Source organism: Typopeltis vanoorti, chromosome 25 (genome assembly GCF_054136105.1).
Source record: "Typopeltis vanoorti isolate ZY-2024b chromosome 25, IOZ_Tvanoo_1.0, whole genome shotgun sequence".
NCBI classification, from domain to species: domain Eukaryota; kingdom Metazoa; phylum Arthropoda; class Arachnida; order Uropygi; family Thelyphonidae; genus Typopeltis; species Typopeltis vanoorti.
The window spans coordinates 9244599-9263777 of NC_143573.1; the positions used below are offsets into that span (position 1 = coordinate 9244599).

The window sequence follows — 19179 nt, forward strand, 5'->3', positions numbered from 1 at the left end:
GCCCCCATTGTTTTCGCCAGAGAACCAAGGCGAACAGTGAAAAGTCAGTTACTGGAACAAATCTGAAAGCACACCCCAACTCAACATCACCAGAGTTAAAGATCGGTACTATCAACATAAGAAGCCTGAATGGCCAAGAAATGGAGCTAGCTGAAGAATTAGATAAGTACCAGAACGACATAATAGGGGAGAGTGAAACTAAAAAGACAAAAACTGGTGAGATCTTTTTGAGCAATAAATACAAAATGTTATATTCAGGAAATGACAATCAAGGAAAAGAAGGAGTAGCCATAGTATTCAACACAAAATACGAGGCTAATCTTCTTGAATGGCAGGCAGTCTCACGTAGAGTGATGTGGACTAATGTCAGAATGGGGAATTTGACAATGAGACTTATTTGTACCTATGGTCCCCCAGAAGGTTCTACTAAGGTAGAAGTGGAGGAATTTTTTGAGGCTTTAGAAAAAGCAACTGTCACAATGAAAAAGGAAAAGTTGGTCCTCGTTGGGGATCTAAATAGCAGAGTAGGAAATGATTGTCAGACATACAAAAATATTTTGGGAAAATTTGGAGAAAAGAGAAAAGCTAATAATAACGGCAAATACCTATTGGATTTCTGCTCAGGACATGACTTGGTTATTACTAACACCATGTTCCAACATAAAAACGTGCAAAAATTCACATGGAGAGAAGAAGCAAGGAATAAGAAAAGTCTCATTGACTATGTTATTGTTGATAGGGATGTTTTCTCCCTGGTGTAGGACACCAGAGTGTACAGAGGATTTGAAATTGGAAGTGATCACTATTTCGTCTTGAGCAGGATAAAATTGAATTTCATATTGAAAAGAATAACATGTAAGAAAGTTTTAAAGCGAATAAAAGTTGAGCAGCTCTCAGATGTGAACTGTCGACTAAAATATACAAAGATTATTGAAGAAAAAATGAAAGAGTTTGAGAACAGGAACCAAACCTTGGAGATTCAGTGGCAAGCCTTGAAGAAAACCCTGATTGATTCAGCTAGAGAGGCATGTGGTGAGGTTGTCTGCAAGGATAGAAAAATCAGAACTCCGTTGTGGACACAGGAAGTTAAAGAGGCAGTGAAGGAAAAGAAGAAAGCATATCAAAAGTTCCTGGCAAATAAGTCAGCTTTTGCTCTTAGAGAATACGGAGACAAATGTAAGAAAGCTAAATACTGTAAAACTAGCTAAACAAAAGTCATGGGAGGATTTTGGCAAGAACATAGAAAATAAATATCAAGAAGGTGGTAAGGTATTCTGGGGGTTCTTGAAGAAGCTTAGAAATGGAAGAAAGAGTGCTGTAAAAGGAGTTAGAGATGATAAAGGTGACATGAAAACGGGAGAAAAAGATATCCTTGAAGTATGGAGTAATTACTTCGAAAAATTGCTAAATGAAACAAGCAGTGATAGCACAGTGGTAAAAAACATTCAACAGACATACAATCAGGAATACATATCCATACTTGAAGTATTAAAGTAGAAAAAGCCATCCAAGGCTTGAAATGTGGAAAGGCAGCAGGAGTAGATGATATTCGACCAGAAATGCTGAAGTATGGTGGTATAAAAGTCTTACACTGGCTGCACTGCATAGTTCAGAAAGCCTGGACAGAGGGACGAATTCCTGATGATTGGAGTAGAGCTTAATAGTACCCATATATAAAAAGGTAAATAAAACGGAATGTGAGAATTACAGAGGAATTTCCATATTAAGTGTTTCCAATAACATTTATTAAGACTACTTGAAAAGAGGCTAAAAAAAATTGTGGAAGTGAAAGTGGAAAAACATTCAAGCAGAACAGAGGTTGTCAGTATCAGGTTTCACTTTAAGACAAACAGTTAAGAAATTATGGAAATAAAATGAAGATTTGTATTAAGTTTGACAGATTCAAAAAAAGGCATATGGCAAGGTACAAAGGGAAAATATGTTCAAAATGCTATAAGTATATGGCATAAATGGGACAAAATACTGAGCAATACATAATGTATATTTAAGTTGTAAGTCAGCAGTTAGAATGAAGGAAGTATCTGATGTAAAATTAGGTGTGAGACAATGGTGCACACGATTTCCATTGTTATACATCACCTATATGGATCACATTATGAAGGACAGTCTTCTTGTGTAGAGGCTTAAGTGCTGTGAGGACATTATGTTGGAGGTTTAATGGATTTATTACAACACTCAAAAAGAATTAAAATAGAATTTAATAATTCCTATATTTCGTCCTAGTCACTAGGACATCTACGGGGATTACAAAGACAATTAATGTAACATGCACACAAAAACTTACAATACTAGGCCCAACCACGTGGGTGACAATACAGTCCTATCTAGGTGGAGCGTCCTCTAAGGGCAGTTGTAGGTGGCCTGGAATGTAAGGTGGGACCTCTGGTGATGACTGTTTCCCAAATCTTCGGAAGCTTAATGCAGCCGTATTTGTTAAGATTTGGTTGGTTTTTGAGAGCTGCTCCACCACAGCAAATTCAAGAAAGAGAGACTTTTCTTAGAAGCAGCAGCAGCTCTCAAAAACCAACCAAATCTTAACAAATACGGCTGCATTAAGCTTCCGAAGATTTGGGAAACAGTCATCACCAGAGGTCCCACCTTACATTCCAGGCCACCTACAACTGCCCTTAGAGGGCACTCCACCTAGATAGGACTTTATTGTCACCCACGTGGTTGGGCTTAGTATTGTAAGTTTTTGTGTGCATGTTACATTAATTGTCTTTGTAATCCCCGTAGATGTCCTAGTGACTAGGACGAAATATAGGAATTATTAAATTCTATTTTAATTCTTTTTGAGTGTTGTAATAAATCCATTAAACCTCCAACATAATATGAAGGACAGTCTAGATATCAAATTTCGAGACTTTAACCTCAATGCAAATAATCGATATAAATTTATACTCTTAAATACATTTAGTGCAAGACCTCAGAATGTTTTAATTAAATTGGATAACTTTGGAAAAATCAGTAATAAAAAGACCACGTTCCTTGCTATTATCATTTCCCATATACATACATAGTAAACATCAACTGCATTCTCAGTGGAGAACCTATTGGACAACTAAAATATTTTTAGGGAAGATGGCAAATTAAATATGGAAAGAGATATTAGAAAAAGAAAGCTGGTATGGTCAGCAGCAGAACTGAATAAATTTATATGAAATAAAGAGAAATTAGCAAAACACTACACTAGTAGTATACAAGAAGTGTTAAACTCGTGGTTGGTCTTTAAAAAATACTTGTGCCATGAGTGGTTTCTTTAATTCACACAAAACACAAGGAAATAAGTAAAAATATTTATTTAAAACCATATTCAGCCTGAATATTACAGGCCATCATCTTTGGCAATGATAGTTAATTACAAGGTAGAATGTGAACAATGGATTGATCTGTAACAGTAAGAGCCATGTGATGTTATAAATAAAACAACATAATGGTAAAACTGAGGAAACATTGTGTTTATGATTCATTAACTATATTTAAAAAAAAAAAAAAACCTTAGTGATGTGTAATTAGATTAGAAACTTTAGTGATGTTACTATTCATTCAAGTTAATGAATTATCTTAAGTAATGAGAGGAAGTTGCCCAATTTAAGTTCAGATGGTGAAGTAAGGCCTCAACACTTTCTTTAAACAAACCATTAAAATTTATAGCAACACTGATGAAGTAAGCATGTTTCAGACCATAGGATATTGTGGTTTATCTGTTCTGTGCTTTGGCAAGCCAGATTTCTCACATTTTCTGTTGTTAATGTAAGATTAGTGTTCTTGTATTCACCTTTCTACTGAGAGTCCAGTTTATCTGAATCAGTAACTTCTCAGAAAGGACCACATAACAGTGTTTTAATTCCTATAATCCTAAATCAAATAACAAGGAAAGAGTACATTAACTCCCAATCCTATACATTTCAGGCATCTCAGAACCCATTTCCAGAATTCTTAAGAAATACAATTTAGTGGCTATTTTACTTCCTTTCAACAAATTATAATCATGATTACCATCTTCCAAAGATAAATATGTTTTCTTCTGGCTCTTCCTGGTGCCTGCAAAGTTCCTTGTGACTGTCATTGTTCTTTACTTTGGACAAACTGAATGCTTAGTAGAAAAGAGAATACAAGAACATCAATCTTATATTAACAACAGTAAATCTGAAAAATATGGCTTGGCACATCATGAAATAGCTAAAGACCACAACATCCCGTGGTCTGAAATATGCAAAATCAGTGTCGCTATAAATTTGAACATTTGTCTAAAAAAAAGAGCTGAGGTCTTACTTCACAGTCCGAACTTAAATTAGAATGACTGCCTCTCACTATTTAAGATATGGGAAAGTCTTATTCTAATAACACATTAAAGTTTTTTTTTTTTTTTTAATGCAGTTAATGAATAATTACTAATACAATCTCAATTTTACCATTGTGTTGTTTTATGTATAACATCAAGCAGCTCTTAGTGATTCAAATCAATCCACTGTTTGCGTTCTAATTTGTAATTAACTATCATTGCCACTGATGATGGTCTGTAATATTCAGGAAAATTACTGGCAATTTAAAAATACAGTAATATTACATGAACTTCCAAGTTCTTTAAAGCCTACAGGAATTAGAAATGACAATATATATAATTCCATGTATTCCTTATTTCCTTTGTGATGACTTTTATTTCTTAATATCATTTTTTTTTTTTTTTTTTTTTTTTTTTTTTTTTTTTTTTTTTGTATAGATCAGGATATGTTTGATAATCTATTCAAAACATGAAGATAGCAGGTTTTGCAAAAAAAAAAAAAAAAAAAATCTCTTCTGATAAAAAACTATCAAAGAAAAGTAATAATCTCAATGGTTATTTAAGTAATTTAAGTAAAGATCCAATAGGCTTCATTTCAGCAATGTAACATTATTTAAAATTATCGTTTACTATATTCAGCATGAAACTCTTTGATTCCGATCGTTGAGTCTTATTTGGTTTTGAAACAATGTGGGATTTAATATCCCCTTAATTTAAATCTTAATGGTTTCTCAATAATCAGTCTTTTTTTCATTTATTTGTTTTCACCTGAACATTGAATTCCCTTCCAAATAGATAAAAGGGAATTTTATTCATTACTGAAGCACATAATAACTCAAAGAAGAATCTGCACTTACCTTACTATGTGCTGCCACTGATACTACTTAAAATGATACTCTCAACATAATTAGCGAAATTTCAAAATAAAAATATCATACATACATGCCACAAAAATCAAGTCTTGAACACTGATGCATATATATATATAAGTGTGTGAGTTTACAAAATTGTAATTAATACATTGAGTGAACTACTTGCAATTAATTGCAATAAAATAAATAACATAATTATGCTCTACATCCTCTTCTAAATAAAGATAACAATCAAACTCATCTGATATTGATTAAATGTAAGACCTAAATCAGATAAAGTTTGGAAGAAGTTAATATTCAATTAAATTTAAAAAGACATACGTACATTTTGACATGGGGACTTTTTGTATGGCATTATTAATGTTAGCTATTTCAAAAAATTCTAAACATGAACTTTTCTGGTAAAAAAAAAAAATACTAAATCAAAACAAACAAAAATCATTATTATCAAACAGACATCTTATAAGCATGAAATTTACAAAAGGACTCCCAAATTTAGAACAAGAAAACTTTAAATTTTAAAGTTTTAGTCATGTTATATTTTATATAAATCAGTTTCTGCACACTCACCCACACATTATGAAAAGGATCATCTGCTTTTTCTGCATCATATAGATGACAATTTCCTCCATAATTTCTTTCAGCTAATGGTTTTCCAAGATCACTATCGATGTGCTTAAGAATCTGACGGGCATCATCTGGTGTCTAAAACAATAATTTAATAATAAGTTTAGATTTTCAGTAAATATTTCCCTGCTTTTGCTAACAATAGAATTAGGAAGCACTATCAATAACTTAAACAGAATTTTCAAGAATCTTTATTTCCTGCCTACTTTAGGTAAGTCCTCATTAGAATTTTCTTGTGTCTCTTCCCTTATAATAATTAGGTATGGGGAAAGTAGGAAATAAAAAATTAATATAAACAAGTCTTAGAGTTCCCAAAGAATTAGAATATTTTTCATCAACTTTGAGGTATTCACAGGTGAACTGGAATCCCTATTCCTTTAATCTTCCCAACAACCTTCAGTGCTCTGGGAATGTTCATGCTATAAATTTACTTTCATAATGTTCCAACCTGCATACAAGATCAATCTTCAATTCTTGTGTTGACATTCACTTCTAACTTATTATGGCACAAACACCACATACTACATTCATAGCATCCTCAGCTTCCAAAAAACTTTTATTTAAGAGAGAGAGATTAAAACATTACTTCTTTCCTCAATTTAATATAGTCATTAGGAGTTAATAAATTCCATAATCGACCTTCCCTCAGAATACTGTTCTCACATTTGGGGTAGTATGAAATTATGCTATTTTCATGAAAGTTTTTTCTCTCCTCATCATTATGCGAGAGGTATTTTTAAATATTGTTTTTCACAATTACTACAACCACTGGCTCTAAGTAATACATTAACAAAGTTCTTCTTTTCCCAAACAACTTGCTCACACATGGCACTGCTGTATTTTATAGGTTTCATGATCTTTTCTGTGAGTGCAATTGACATCACATAAACATAACTATATCATTATCATCAAATTCCTAACATGTACCCTCAAGGGGTGTACAGGATATGATAGTACTACATGAAAAATTTACATCATTACTAACTTCCTATCTACAATTTTCCTACGAATCAGTCTGTTACTTGTTAAGACTCCAACATTATCAGATCTTATATTTCTATCGTCTAAGACACTTTGTACTGTATGAATCCACCTATATCTTGGTCTTTCTCTGGGTCGTTTTCCTGATCTTTCCTCGCCCATTCTGTTTAAGTGACCATTTCACCTGAGATTAGCTCTGCTAAACGCATTCCTAGATGCAGACAATGTCAAGTTCTTTCCTAATATCCTCGTTTTCAATATGATGTTGCCATTGATGCCATCTGTTCACGCCTCTAATCTTTCTCAGGACTCTCATATCTGTGGTCTCTAGTCTTTGGTCAAGTATTTTACTTCTGCCACAGCTCTCAGATCCATAAGTTAAAACTGGTTTGAACACTGTCTTGTATTCAGCTAATTTAGTGTTTGGACTAATTTCTCAATTATTCCATATGAATTTATTCAATTGACTACCTACCATACCAGCTTTGTTGATTCTGTTGTCTATTTCCATATTTAATTTACCATCTTCACTAAAAATCGTGCCTAAGTAGCTGAAATGTTTTACTTGTTCCACAGGCTGATCGTTCACAACACTGTTGACATTTTCAACGATTCTATCTATTTTCATTGTCAGTTTAATGCTCACCTTCATATCATATCCTATTACAACAGTTATTCAATTTAGTAAGGGAATCTTGCAAACTCGTAGCAGATTTATTTAGAAGTATAACATCATTCACATAAAGCAAAGAGCTGACATTAACATCTCCAATTCTGATATCATGTTTAATACCACTTTCCTTCATAATGTGATCCATATAGATACTGAATAACAAAGGGAATAATTTACATCCTTGTCTCACACCAGATTCAACATTAAACCATCTTCCTGTACTTCCTTCAATTCTAACTGCTGACTTACAACTCAAATAAAGACTAAGTATTGCTTGATATAATGCCCCATTGACACCATATAACTGTAGCGTATTGAATAGCTTCTCTCTTGGCACCTTGACATATGCATTTTCCAGGTCGACAAAACTCAAGTCCAGATCTTTGTTATATTCCCTTGCTTTCTCAACTATTTGTCATACAGTGAAGATCTGATCCTGACAGATTTGGCCTGAATCCAGCTTGTTCTTCACCAAGCTTTTCTTCCACAATTCTTCTCAACCATTTCTCAAGTATACTTGCATAGATCTTGACCGTAACACTCAGTAGGGACATACCTCTGTAATTCTTACATTCAGTTTTATTTCCCTTTTTATATATGGGTACTATTAAGCTCTATTCCAATCATCGGGAATTCGTCCCTCTGTCCAGGCTTTCTGAACTACGCAGTGCAGCCACTGTAAGACTTTTATACCACCATACTTCAGCATTTCTATTCGAATATCATCTACTCCAGCTGCCTTTCCACATTTCAAGCTTTTGATGGCTTTTTCTAATTCAAGTATGGATATGTATTCCTGACTGCATGCATTGTCAGTGTTTTTTAGCACTGTGCTATCATCACTGCGTGTTTCTTTTAGCAATTTTTCAAAGTAATTACTCCATACTTCAAGGATATTTTTTTCTCCTGTTTTCATGTCATCTCTATCATTTCTAACTCCTTTTACAGCACTCTTTCCTCCATTTCTAAGCTTCTTCAAGAACCTCCAGAATACCTTACCACCTTCTTGATATTTATTTTCTATGTTCTTGCCAAAATCCTCCCATGACTTTTGTTTAGCTAGTTTTACAGTGTTTAGCTTTCTTACATTTGTCTCCGTATTCTCTAAGAGCAAAAGTTGACTTATTTGCCAGGAACTTTTGATATGCTTTCTTCTTTTCCTGCACTGCCTCTTTAACTTCCTGTGTCCACCATGGAGTTCTGATTTTTCATCCTTGCAGACAACCTCACCACATGCCTCTCTGGCCGAATCAATCAAGGTTTTCTTCAAGGTTTGCCACTGAATCTCCAAGGTTTGGTTCCTGTTCTCAAACTTTCATTTTTTTCTTCAATAATCTTTTGTGTATTTTAGTCTACAGTTCCCATCTGAGAGCTGCTCAACTTTTATTCGCTTTAAAACTTTCTTACATGTTATTCTTTTCAATATAAAATTCAATTTTATCCTGCTCAAGACGAAATAGTGATCACTTCCAATTTCTAATCCTCTGTACACTCTGGTGTCCTGCACCACGGAGAAAACATCACTATCAACAATAACATAGTCAATGAGATTTTTCTTATTCCTTGCTTCTTCTCTTCATGTGAATTTGTGCACATTTTTATGTTGGAACATGGTGTTAGTAATAACCAGTCCATGTCCTGAGCAGAAATCTAATAGGTATTTGCCATTATTAGCTTTTCTGTTTTCTCCAAATTTTCCCAAAATATTATTGTATGTCTGACAATCATTTCCTACTCTGCTATTTAGATCCCCAACGAGAACCAACTTTTACTTTTTCGTTGTGTCAGTTGCTTTTTCTAAAGCATCAAAAAATTCCTCCACTTCTACCTTAGTAGAACCTTCTGTGGGACCATAGGCACAAATAAGTCTCATTGTCCAATTCCCCATTCTGATATTTGCCCACATCACTCTACTTGAGACTGACTGCCATTCAAGAAGATTAGCCTCGTATTTTGTGTTGAATACTATGGCTACTCCTTTTCCTTGATTGTCATTGCCTGAATATAACATTTTGTATTTATTGCTCAGAATGATCTCACCCGTTTTGGTCTTTTTTGTTTCAGTCACCCCTATTATGTCGATCTGGTACTTATCTAATTCTTCAGCCAACTCCATTTCTTTGCCATTCAGGCTTCTTATGTTGATAGTACCGATCTTTATCTCTGGTGATGTTGAGTTGGGGTATGCTTTCAGATTTGTTCCAGTAGCTGACTTTTCACTGTTCGCTCTGGTTCCCTGGCAAAAACAACAGGGGCCTTGTTTAACAAGGCTATGCCCCAGCCGGCATGAAATTTTGTTATGTTGTACCATCATTTTCTATATTGGTTTAAGCCAATAAGAATACAATTTGGTCAGCTAAATCCCAAATTGCCAGCCATCCTCGTTCGTTCAGTATCCAGGTAGATATCCAACAGGGTGCATCAAGAGAAGGTGAGGATTGGACATTAGGTCAGAAGCCCTGGTCGGTTCTCCGCATTTCTTTAAAGGCTATGTGGAGGTCTCCTCTCAGTTATACAGCTTTGACCCTTAAGCACCCCTTAAACATAACTGTTCATATTTTATTTCACCCACTTTATTCGTTTCTCTCTAAAAAACATTCCCCTGTATAAGATGAAAGATCCCAACAGTTTAGACTGTTGATTCAGATAAATTCAAACTTTTCAGAAGATAATTTTAAGTACTTCTGTTTAATCAGATAATATTTTTGACAATTTCCTATTTACACTGAAACAAAATTTTCATCATCTGTCAGCACCAGAATATCCTGAAGTGATGGTACTTCTATATTGTGAAGTACTGGTCTTATTGGCAGATTCTAAGTTTGGTCTGCATGGTTAGCCTAGTGGCTGTGCGCTTCGCAACCATATGCCTGGGGAAGTAACGTCCTAGGTTTGATTCCCGTCGGTGACGTGAGGAGTTGAAGGATCTTCCTCAGCCATAGCCAAGTTAGCCAGTCTTGGGCACGGACAGTAGGATTTTTTCCCCAGTTTATCCTGGGAACACAACGGACATAGGATACACCAGGGTGTAGGGCTGACCACCTTATCCTGTGAACGGTTTGAGGTCCGATGATTAATAAACCCTCGACACCGCAAGGTAAAAGAGGGTAAAAAGAAAATGAGATGAGAAGTTTGGCATAATGTGTTTTGTGTGTGTGTTTGTAGAAAATCCATTTATCAGCATACCCTCAACTTACAGCACTTCAACTTATACTTTTCAATTGCCACCACCAGCAACTTGGCATCACTGTTGGCAGTTCGCTTACAAATATGTTTCGCTTTGCATTTATGATACGCCTTCTAATTAAGTAAACATTATTAAACTGACTTTAATAATTTAATTTAAATAATTTTTATTTTACTGTTTGTTGTGATTAAAATTTAAAATAACATAATCATGGCAGATAAAGGTAGAAAGAAAACTCACAAGACTATTACTTTAAATACATAGATTAAAATTATTAAACTTAGTGAGAAAAAATTAAAGTAATTATTCCTAACACGGTTGTAGTCTCCATAATTTTACTAAAATGAATGCTGATCACCATGCAACACTAAAAGAAATGATTAGTGATAATGGTTGAGAGTGGCCATAGGCTAGACTTAGCATGCATTACTGTTATACAGTACAGTAACTGGTAAGCTTATCCTATTTTGCAAAACAGGGTTCAGTGATTTGTATGCTTACCCTTTTTCAAAATATAGTGTTTATTTTAGTTACAAATATGTTATATACAACAGTTTGGTCCATATATGATGATTGCAGTGCTGTAATGCATTTATAAGTGAAAAAAATGCATTGATTTCAGTTGCAATGATTTTCAAGTTATGACAGTGGTTTGGAACCTAACATGTAGTAAGTGTGGGTTATGCCTGTACATTGGTTCAAAAGAAGTAACAATCCATTACGTAATCCTTTAATTCTTTTCAAATCGCTGATACCCTAAAAGTCATAATTCAGACTTCTTGAATCCATCAAGTCAAATTATGTCTATATGAAATGCAGCAATAATGAGGATTCCACTTTTAACCTTGGTTCTCTATTTCACACCTCAAGAAATGTCAGTGCCACATACGAATATTGCTACTCAACATATGTAAATGATCCTTTAATTTGACATAATAAATTAAAGAAATAAGAGATTAAAAAACAGACAACAGAATCAACAAAGCTGGTATGGTAGGAAGTCAATTGAATAAATTCATATGGAATAAGAGAGAAATTAGTCAGAACACTAAGTTTAGCTGTATACAAGACAGTGTTCAAACCAGTTTTAACTTATGGACCTGAGAGCTGGGTCAGAAGTAAAACACTTGACCAAAGACTAGAAACCGCAGATATGAGAGTCCTGAGAAAGATTAGAGGCAAGACCAGATGGCATCAGTGGCAATATCATATTAAAAACGAGGATATTAGAAAAGAACTTGACATTGTCAGCATCTAGGAATGCATTAGCAGAGCTACTCTCAGGTGGTATGGTCACTTAAACAGAATGGGCGAAGAAAGATTAGCAAAACAAGTGTTCTCTGCCAGGTTGGCAGCAAAACGACCCAGAGGAAGACCAATATAGGTAGATTGATATGGTACAAAGTGCCTTAGACGATAGAAATATAAGATCTGATAATGTTGGAATCTCAACAAGTAACAGACTGATTTGGAGGAAAATTGTAGATAGGAAGTTAGTAATGATGTAAATTTTTCATGTAGTACTATCATATCCTGTACACCCCTTGAGGGTACATGTCAGAAATTTGATGAAGATGATGAAATTCAAAAAGTCTCTATGTTAATGAGAACTAACAAATAATGACTGCATTAGAGTATTCCTGAATGTGAAGCAAATTTTTTAGTGTTTCGACTATACTCCAATTCATTTGAAACTACTGCAACATGCCTCAAGAGTCATAACAGTGACAAAGGGAAATTAACAAATTCTCAAAAAAATATTAGTATATGTATCTGTAAAACAATCTTGTGCAAGATTGTTTTACAATCTTGGGCACCACATCAATACATATCAGAATCATCTTAATTTTAGTTACACAGAAAAAAAAAGTAGTTTTAATTTTTTTGACCAGTATAAAGATGGCTCTTCAACATGCAGATTAGCCAAATGATTAGTGAAATTATCATCACAAGAAACAATACACAGATGCTTGTGTTAAAAGAACAGCACATTTCATATACTAAGTATAAAACTTATGCACATAATATCTATTTATTACTAAACTGGAATAATGCACTAACTCTAAAAATAAATCTTACTAGACATACTCAAATTATCTGAAACAGTAACAATGTTCTCCAGAAATTTTATACGGCTTTACAAATTATATAATCAGACAGGAGACAATAACATAGGCTTCTTGCTCCCCACCCCAACTCTTACTAGATAATTTTTTTAACATTTCAATCTAAAAATTTGCAACATAAACACTACTCAGCACACCTCGAATCTTCTGAGTGCATTAGTTTCATGATGTAAACACCATTCAGAATCATGCCCCCCCCCCCACTAAATAATACAAGAAAATAACCATTAGATATTTATTCACAATTGAAATAAAAATCCACCGATACTAACAAATGTACACACCTTTTCTACTATCACTATTTATCATCACATTTCTGTTATGTATTGAGGTGGAGGAGGGGGGGGGGGTAGAAGATATTATGATACAAAAAAAAAAGTTACCTTATCATCAACTTCCTACTGACAATTTACCTCAAAATTAATCCATTATTTGTCAAGACTCCAATATTATCAGATCTTATATTTCTGTCTTCTAAGGCACTTCTTAATGTATCAATGCGCTTAGATCTTCTTCTGAATCTTTTTTCTGCATTCTAGCAAAAAAGCACTTATTTTGCTAATTTTTCTTCTCTCATTCTAAATGACAATACTTGAGATTAACTCTACTTACACATTCCTGATTGCTAATAGTGGCATGTGCTTTCCTAAATATCCCTGTTTTTATGCCACTGTCATCTGCTTATTTCCCTAATCTTTCTCAGAACTCTCATATCTGTGGTCTAAAGTATTTGAAGTATTATCTTTCTAATCCAGCTCTCATATCCATATGTTAAATGGATATGAGAACAATGTCTGAACTGGTTTGACCAATGTCTTGTCTGCAGTTAGTTTAGTGTTTTAACTACTTTCTCTGTTATTCCGCATAAATTTATTCAATTAATTTCCTACCATATCAGCTTTGCTAATTCTATTGTCTATTTTGTGCCTATAATTCTATAGGTTTTCAATTCAGAATGCAGCTGATGTTTTCAATGTATTTCTGTGTATTATTTTACTGTCTTTGTCTTTTTGTTGCCAATTTTCTTGCCCAATTTATTACAGCAGTTTTTAGTCATGAAATCCTGAAGAGTATAATCTACTGCATTCTTAAAACCTTGAACAAAACAGGAAGATCCATTTGATCAGTGAAAATCTATAAAAATCTAAACTTTCATAGGAAAAAATACTGCTTTCCACTGGCTAGAAATCACTTTAAATCAAAAACAATCTATCATTTATTCAACTTTCAAAACAACAACCCTTCAATTAACTGGCCTGTTGTACGTCAACCAACTTCTGGTAAAGCACCATGTATAATATATTAAAGCAAAATATATAATATAGTTAATGCACATAAGTAACAAAACTTCCTTTATTTTTTGAAATTTTTTATTATAACATAAAAAAAAAAGAGGGTAGCGTAAAAACAAAACTAGGAAATATTTGGTCTTGTTTACGTAAAACCAATGCATCAATGTCTGCTTCAATGTTGTTCACAAATATACGTACTACCAAAATGCAATGACATGAATAAAGTGTGATTGTGAAGCGAAGGATATTTTTCTCTGGGAAGACAAGTCTTATAAAATAGCAAAGCGACATGATCAAATTTTGATTTGAGATGAATATCTGATTGCAACTCTATACGTTCCATTTGAAAATTCGAAAGTAATGTATTTATGTCGACTGAAAATGGAATTGCAAATATACAAAAAAATTGACAATTTTGAAACCTATTCTCAAATTCCTGTATCAAAATGGAAAGAAAGACAGCATATTTTTTACATCACATAATAATGTTAAAAGTTTAAGGTCTTATGGGGCTGCATTACTAACTGTACAGGGCCACACGTAGCCAGTGGGTTGGATATCCCTGATCTATATGATGTCTTTGAGACATTACAAGACATCCAAGTTTGCAACTTTATTCTTTCACAAAAATAGCTTCCTTCAAACGCAATTCGTTTAGTGCAGTGTTTTATAGTGTTGAGTGTTACCATGTGATCCCTTTGTGAGCGATTCAAAAACTGGAACATGTTCCTGCTTTCTCAAAATCGTCAGTTACACACACTTATTCATCTGAATTTGAAATCTTTATCCTTAGGTTTTGGTCTCCAGTGTATAACATTTCCTACAAAATTACAGCCAAACGACAACCTTTTATATAAGAAACTAGCATCCACTTCTACAAAGATCATCTAAATCCTCTCTAATACCCAGGTATTTACAAAATCCAATGCAAACTGTCCTACAGAGGGTAATCTGGACATTTTGCCCTTATCCAAAAGAAAATAATACATAACCCATCTAAATCCTCTCTAATACCCAGGTATTTACAAAATCCAATGCAAACTGTCCTACAGAGGGTAATCTGGACATTTTGCCCCTATCCAAAAGAAAATAATACATAACCCATAATTTTTATAAGATATGACAAACAGAATGTGGACCATGATCTGGAAACCCTTCACTAGGTAAGCAAAAAAAAAACACTTTAATACACAAATTCAAGAACCTGAGACAAATCAATACACTAGCTACAGCATAAAGCTGCAAAAGGTAGCTAAAAATTTGGGAAATGCTGGTGCTCTATTTCATGTTGCGATGTTGTAGTTACCGCGAGGCATGTTTGAAAGCTGTCTAAACATAAAATGATGCATTTGTATCCTATCCTCTCATTGGTTGCATTTCATAACTACAACATAAGCAATAATTGACAAAACAGGCATTTGTGATCACCAACATCCACATAAAACAGAACCAGCAATACTTATATAAAACTGGCGAAACGAAACTCCTGATTTTTTTACTCGTCATCTAAAATTTTTCACTTGTTTTGGATGAGCAGATGAGTGCATTCTTCAAGCCTGTACATTATATATTATTCCTTTTGCCAGAAAACAAGAATAGTACAGTGGTATCTCGCTAATCCGAACCACTTTAGTCCAAACCCTCCAGTAATCCGAACTGCGGTTTTGAAAAAAAAAAAGTTGTACTTATTATGTATTATTATTTTGTGCACTACTATTTTTATTTAATAATTATTATTTTAATTATTTATTTTATTATTATTACGGTACAGTATTTTTTTCATATTATTGATTGTACGGTTATACTGGAGGCCTATTTTGATTTATTGTGTGTACACGTTTACTTTTTTATACTGTACAGTAGGTACTGTATTGTCGGCATGAATCACAAATATACACAAAAAAAGGAAATTCAAAACGTGCATAATTTGGTTAAAAATATAAATCCAGATGTTGATATTTCAAAACAGATGCTACGGAATGGATTACAGGTAGAAACAAAAGTGAATTCGAAATCAAATCAGATGCTGAAATTACAAATATGACGCTACACAATGAATTAGAAGATGATGATGACGATAAAGAACTCGGAAAAAAAAAAAAGTAAAACATGAAGAGGCAGCTGACAGTTTTAACGCATGTAGAATGTACTAGGCAGAATTATATGCCATTCCACAAAATTTTGTTGCTAATGCAGCTCCGAGAAGAAGCATTCGAAAAAAGTTTAGCTTCCAACAAGCAAAAGAAAATCAGTGACTTTTTTACAAAGAAATAAAAAAAAATTGTGTTATTTTGTGAACCTTTTCGTGTGTGTCGTGTACAAGAAAGTGATATTTTTACGCAAATTAAAGTACGTACTGAACAATGCAATTTTATTAAATCAGAATCTCAACAATACAGGTACATAAAAATTAAATTTTTTACTAAAATAAACTTGTGTACTGTATTATTTTTTTGTTTTTCATTACAGTACAGTAGCTTTTTTCTATCAGTTAATTTATTTACAGAATTAAATTGATGTACCATTAGAATCTGATTTTTTTTTTGTCTTAAACGCTAGTTATTGTTTCTTGGGGGATAATTCGGTAATCCGAACGAGCACGGTTTTTATTAGTTCAGATTAGTGAGATACCACTGTACTTTGGAAGAGAATGCCAAATCCACTCTCATTCTGCCTTTTCTAACTTCAAATTTCTTTATTTTGTTCTGTCACATTTAGTCTCTCTGAAATTATTTTTTTAATTATTATTTATACATGTACTCCATGGAGTATTTATGCTGCCTCCTATAGATATTGCTGAATTTTACTTTTAACCAACTTTATGCAATACTTTAACCACCACTCCAGAGATACTAATTGGTCTAATTTGCTACTTCTGTCTTGGAACCACTTTTATGTAATGGAACCTTGCCAGAGCTGAGACTTAGATTAAAAACTTCGCCAGAGGAACTGCCAGGTCACTTGCACATTCTTGTAGCTGTTATGTCGCCACTCTGCGGAATATTTGTTCTGAGCCTTGTATATGGCCTATTAGCGTGCTTTCCTGTGATCTGGGATCCAAAGCTCCCTCGGATCATGGACCCTAACAAATTTCTTTGTTCTGCGCAAGTTAGAGGACCCTTCCTGAATCCAACGTTTATCTTACTTGACCCAAGTCAGGTAGAACGGTGTACGGATTCAGGGATTTTTGCAGTTATGCCCTCTCCTAGCCTTACTAAATTTATTTAGATACTCTTCCCCTTTTATCACAGTTTGTATGTTGGTGAGTGGCAATGTCGTTCTCAAACACAATTCAGTGACCAGGATTTAACAAGAAACACAAAGTTTAATTTTAACAAGATTAGGATCATGAACATAAATCATTTAATCAGTTAATTGTTATTTCAAAATTTTAAACGCCCTACATGGTAATACTGACAATTTCAAACAGGACAAGATTGCTATTTTGTAAGAATGTTATAGATATAAGCATATATTTTTAATTATCTGAACATGGATCTCTGGAGAGATCGCTAAAGTGACATATATGCACGATGTGAAGATCACATGACATGGGTCTTCGGACTACCAGTCAAAGGTCTCTATAAGTTCCAATACCGACAAATAGTCTCAGCTTCCCTTGCTATTGAAAGGTCTTAACTGCTTCCCCCTTCAACATTTAACATATTTTAGATATAGCAAAGTTTTACATTACCATTTGATGCAGCATATAGTCACACTTCGTCACCACATGCAAGTCACATGCAAACCCTGGTTGGACTTTACTCACTTTGTGGGGCACTCTCCCTTTTGGATCAATGCGCACTGGAACTTTGCTGTTGGTGGGAATTTTTTGCCATGCACCTCCAGGACTTAAGAACCCTTCTAGAAGGACATCACGGTTGAGGTTCCACTTGGTGCTGAGCTTCTTTGTCAGTCTGCACTTAGAGGTTTTCATCGAACTTCACCCGACCGTCCGCACTGGCGCCCCTTTCTTCTATGGCCGACACTTCCTGTCCTCCGTGCTTCAATCACATTCCTTTTTTTTCCTTCCTTCCTTCTTCACGTTCCCTCCACTCTCCTCTTTTTTTTCGACCACCAACTCCTAATATACTGCAGCTTTCAGTCACGGTCATTTCAATGACGTTGCACTTGAACGCGTGAGAGAGCTCCTCCAAGAGAATTGTCCACGCTTGTCTCTTTTTGCGAATCTTGCTTGTAAGGATCACTAATGAGTTTGCCAAGGTCATGACCTCAGGGCCCTTAGTCAGCACTGAAGTATGCACTGTTTCACACAGCCTATTCTTGGGTTGGTCGTCAAATATGTCGGCACACTACAAATTCATATATTCCTTTTCCTTGACATATCACATACAACATAACCTACAGTGTTTTTCCCTCTTTGGGTAAACAGATATGCACTCATTTAATATTTACATGATACACTTTACCCCACCCCCCTTTTCTTTTTATTTATAGTACAATTTGCATCAACAGCACAGGTATCTTTTGATTTAGGCTCTGTTCTTGTTGGATCCTGAATGAAAGTCTGTCTAGTAATGGCAGGACTCATTCATGATCCAACATAGCACATGAGCACACACACTGTCCAGGCCCACTACTGCATTCACATTGATATTTTTCAATACACCGAGTACCTCTGATTCATCTACCTCAGTCTCTGCAAAGTCACCACCTGGCTGATATACCCTTGCAGAGTGACCGCTTTAACTGAACTATTTCTTCCTTCTGTCACTTTCCTACCATCAGCAATGAATAAAGTTATCTTTCCACAATCATTCTTTCTCTTACTTACTACGTAGCAAAAAAAAAAAAAAAAAAAAAAAAAAAAAAAAAAAAAAAAAAACCTCTTTTGGATTTACTTTAGTCTGCTTAGCTCATTTTCTCTCAAAATTTGATTTAGCATTTCTTACCATACTTGTTACCTTTCTTGCTTGTGCTTTTATACTGATCACCTTTTTGTTTATATTCCTTCCATAACGGGTTTCTTTTTTGCAGCTAATGCTTTATATTGCTACTCATCCACTTAATCTCTACTCTGTTTATCCTCCTGACTCTGGGTATGCAGTCTGATACTGCCTCACTCAAACAATCCCTGATCGCTTCCAAACACTA

General features: G+C 34.3%; 1 protein-coding gene across 2 annotated transcripts in view; it reads right to left on the reverse strand.

The window, feature by feature from the left end:
• The window catches only part of LOC150092522 (phosphatidylserine synthase 2-like), a 227124-nt gene that overhangs the window by 119857 nt on the left and 88088 nt on the right, over positions 1-19179 (reverse strand). For both annotated transcript variants that reach the window (XM_090414516.1, XM_090414515.1), the window contains exon 6: positions 5749-5883. In XM_090414516.1, the coding sequence (XP_090270642.1) occupies positions 5749-5883 (135 nt within the window). The remainder of the gene's footprint in view (positions 1-5748; positions 5884-19179) is intronic.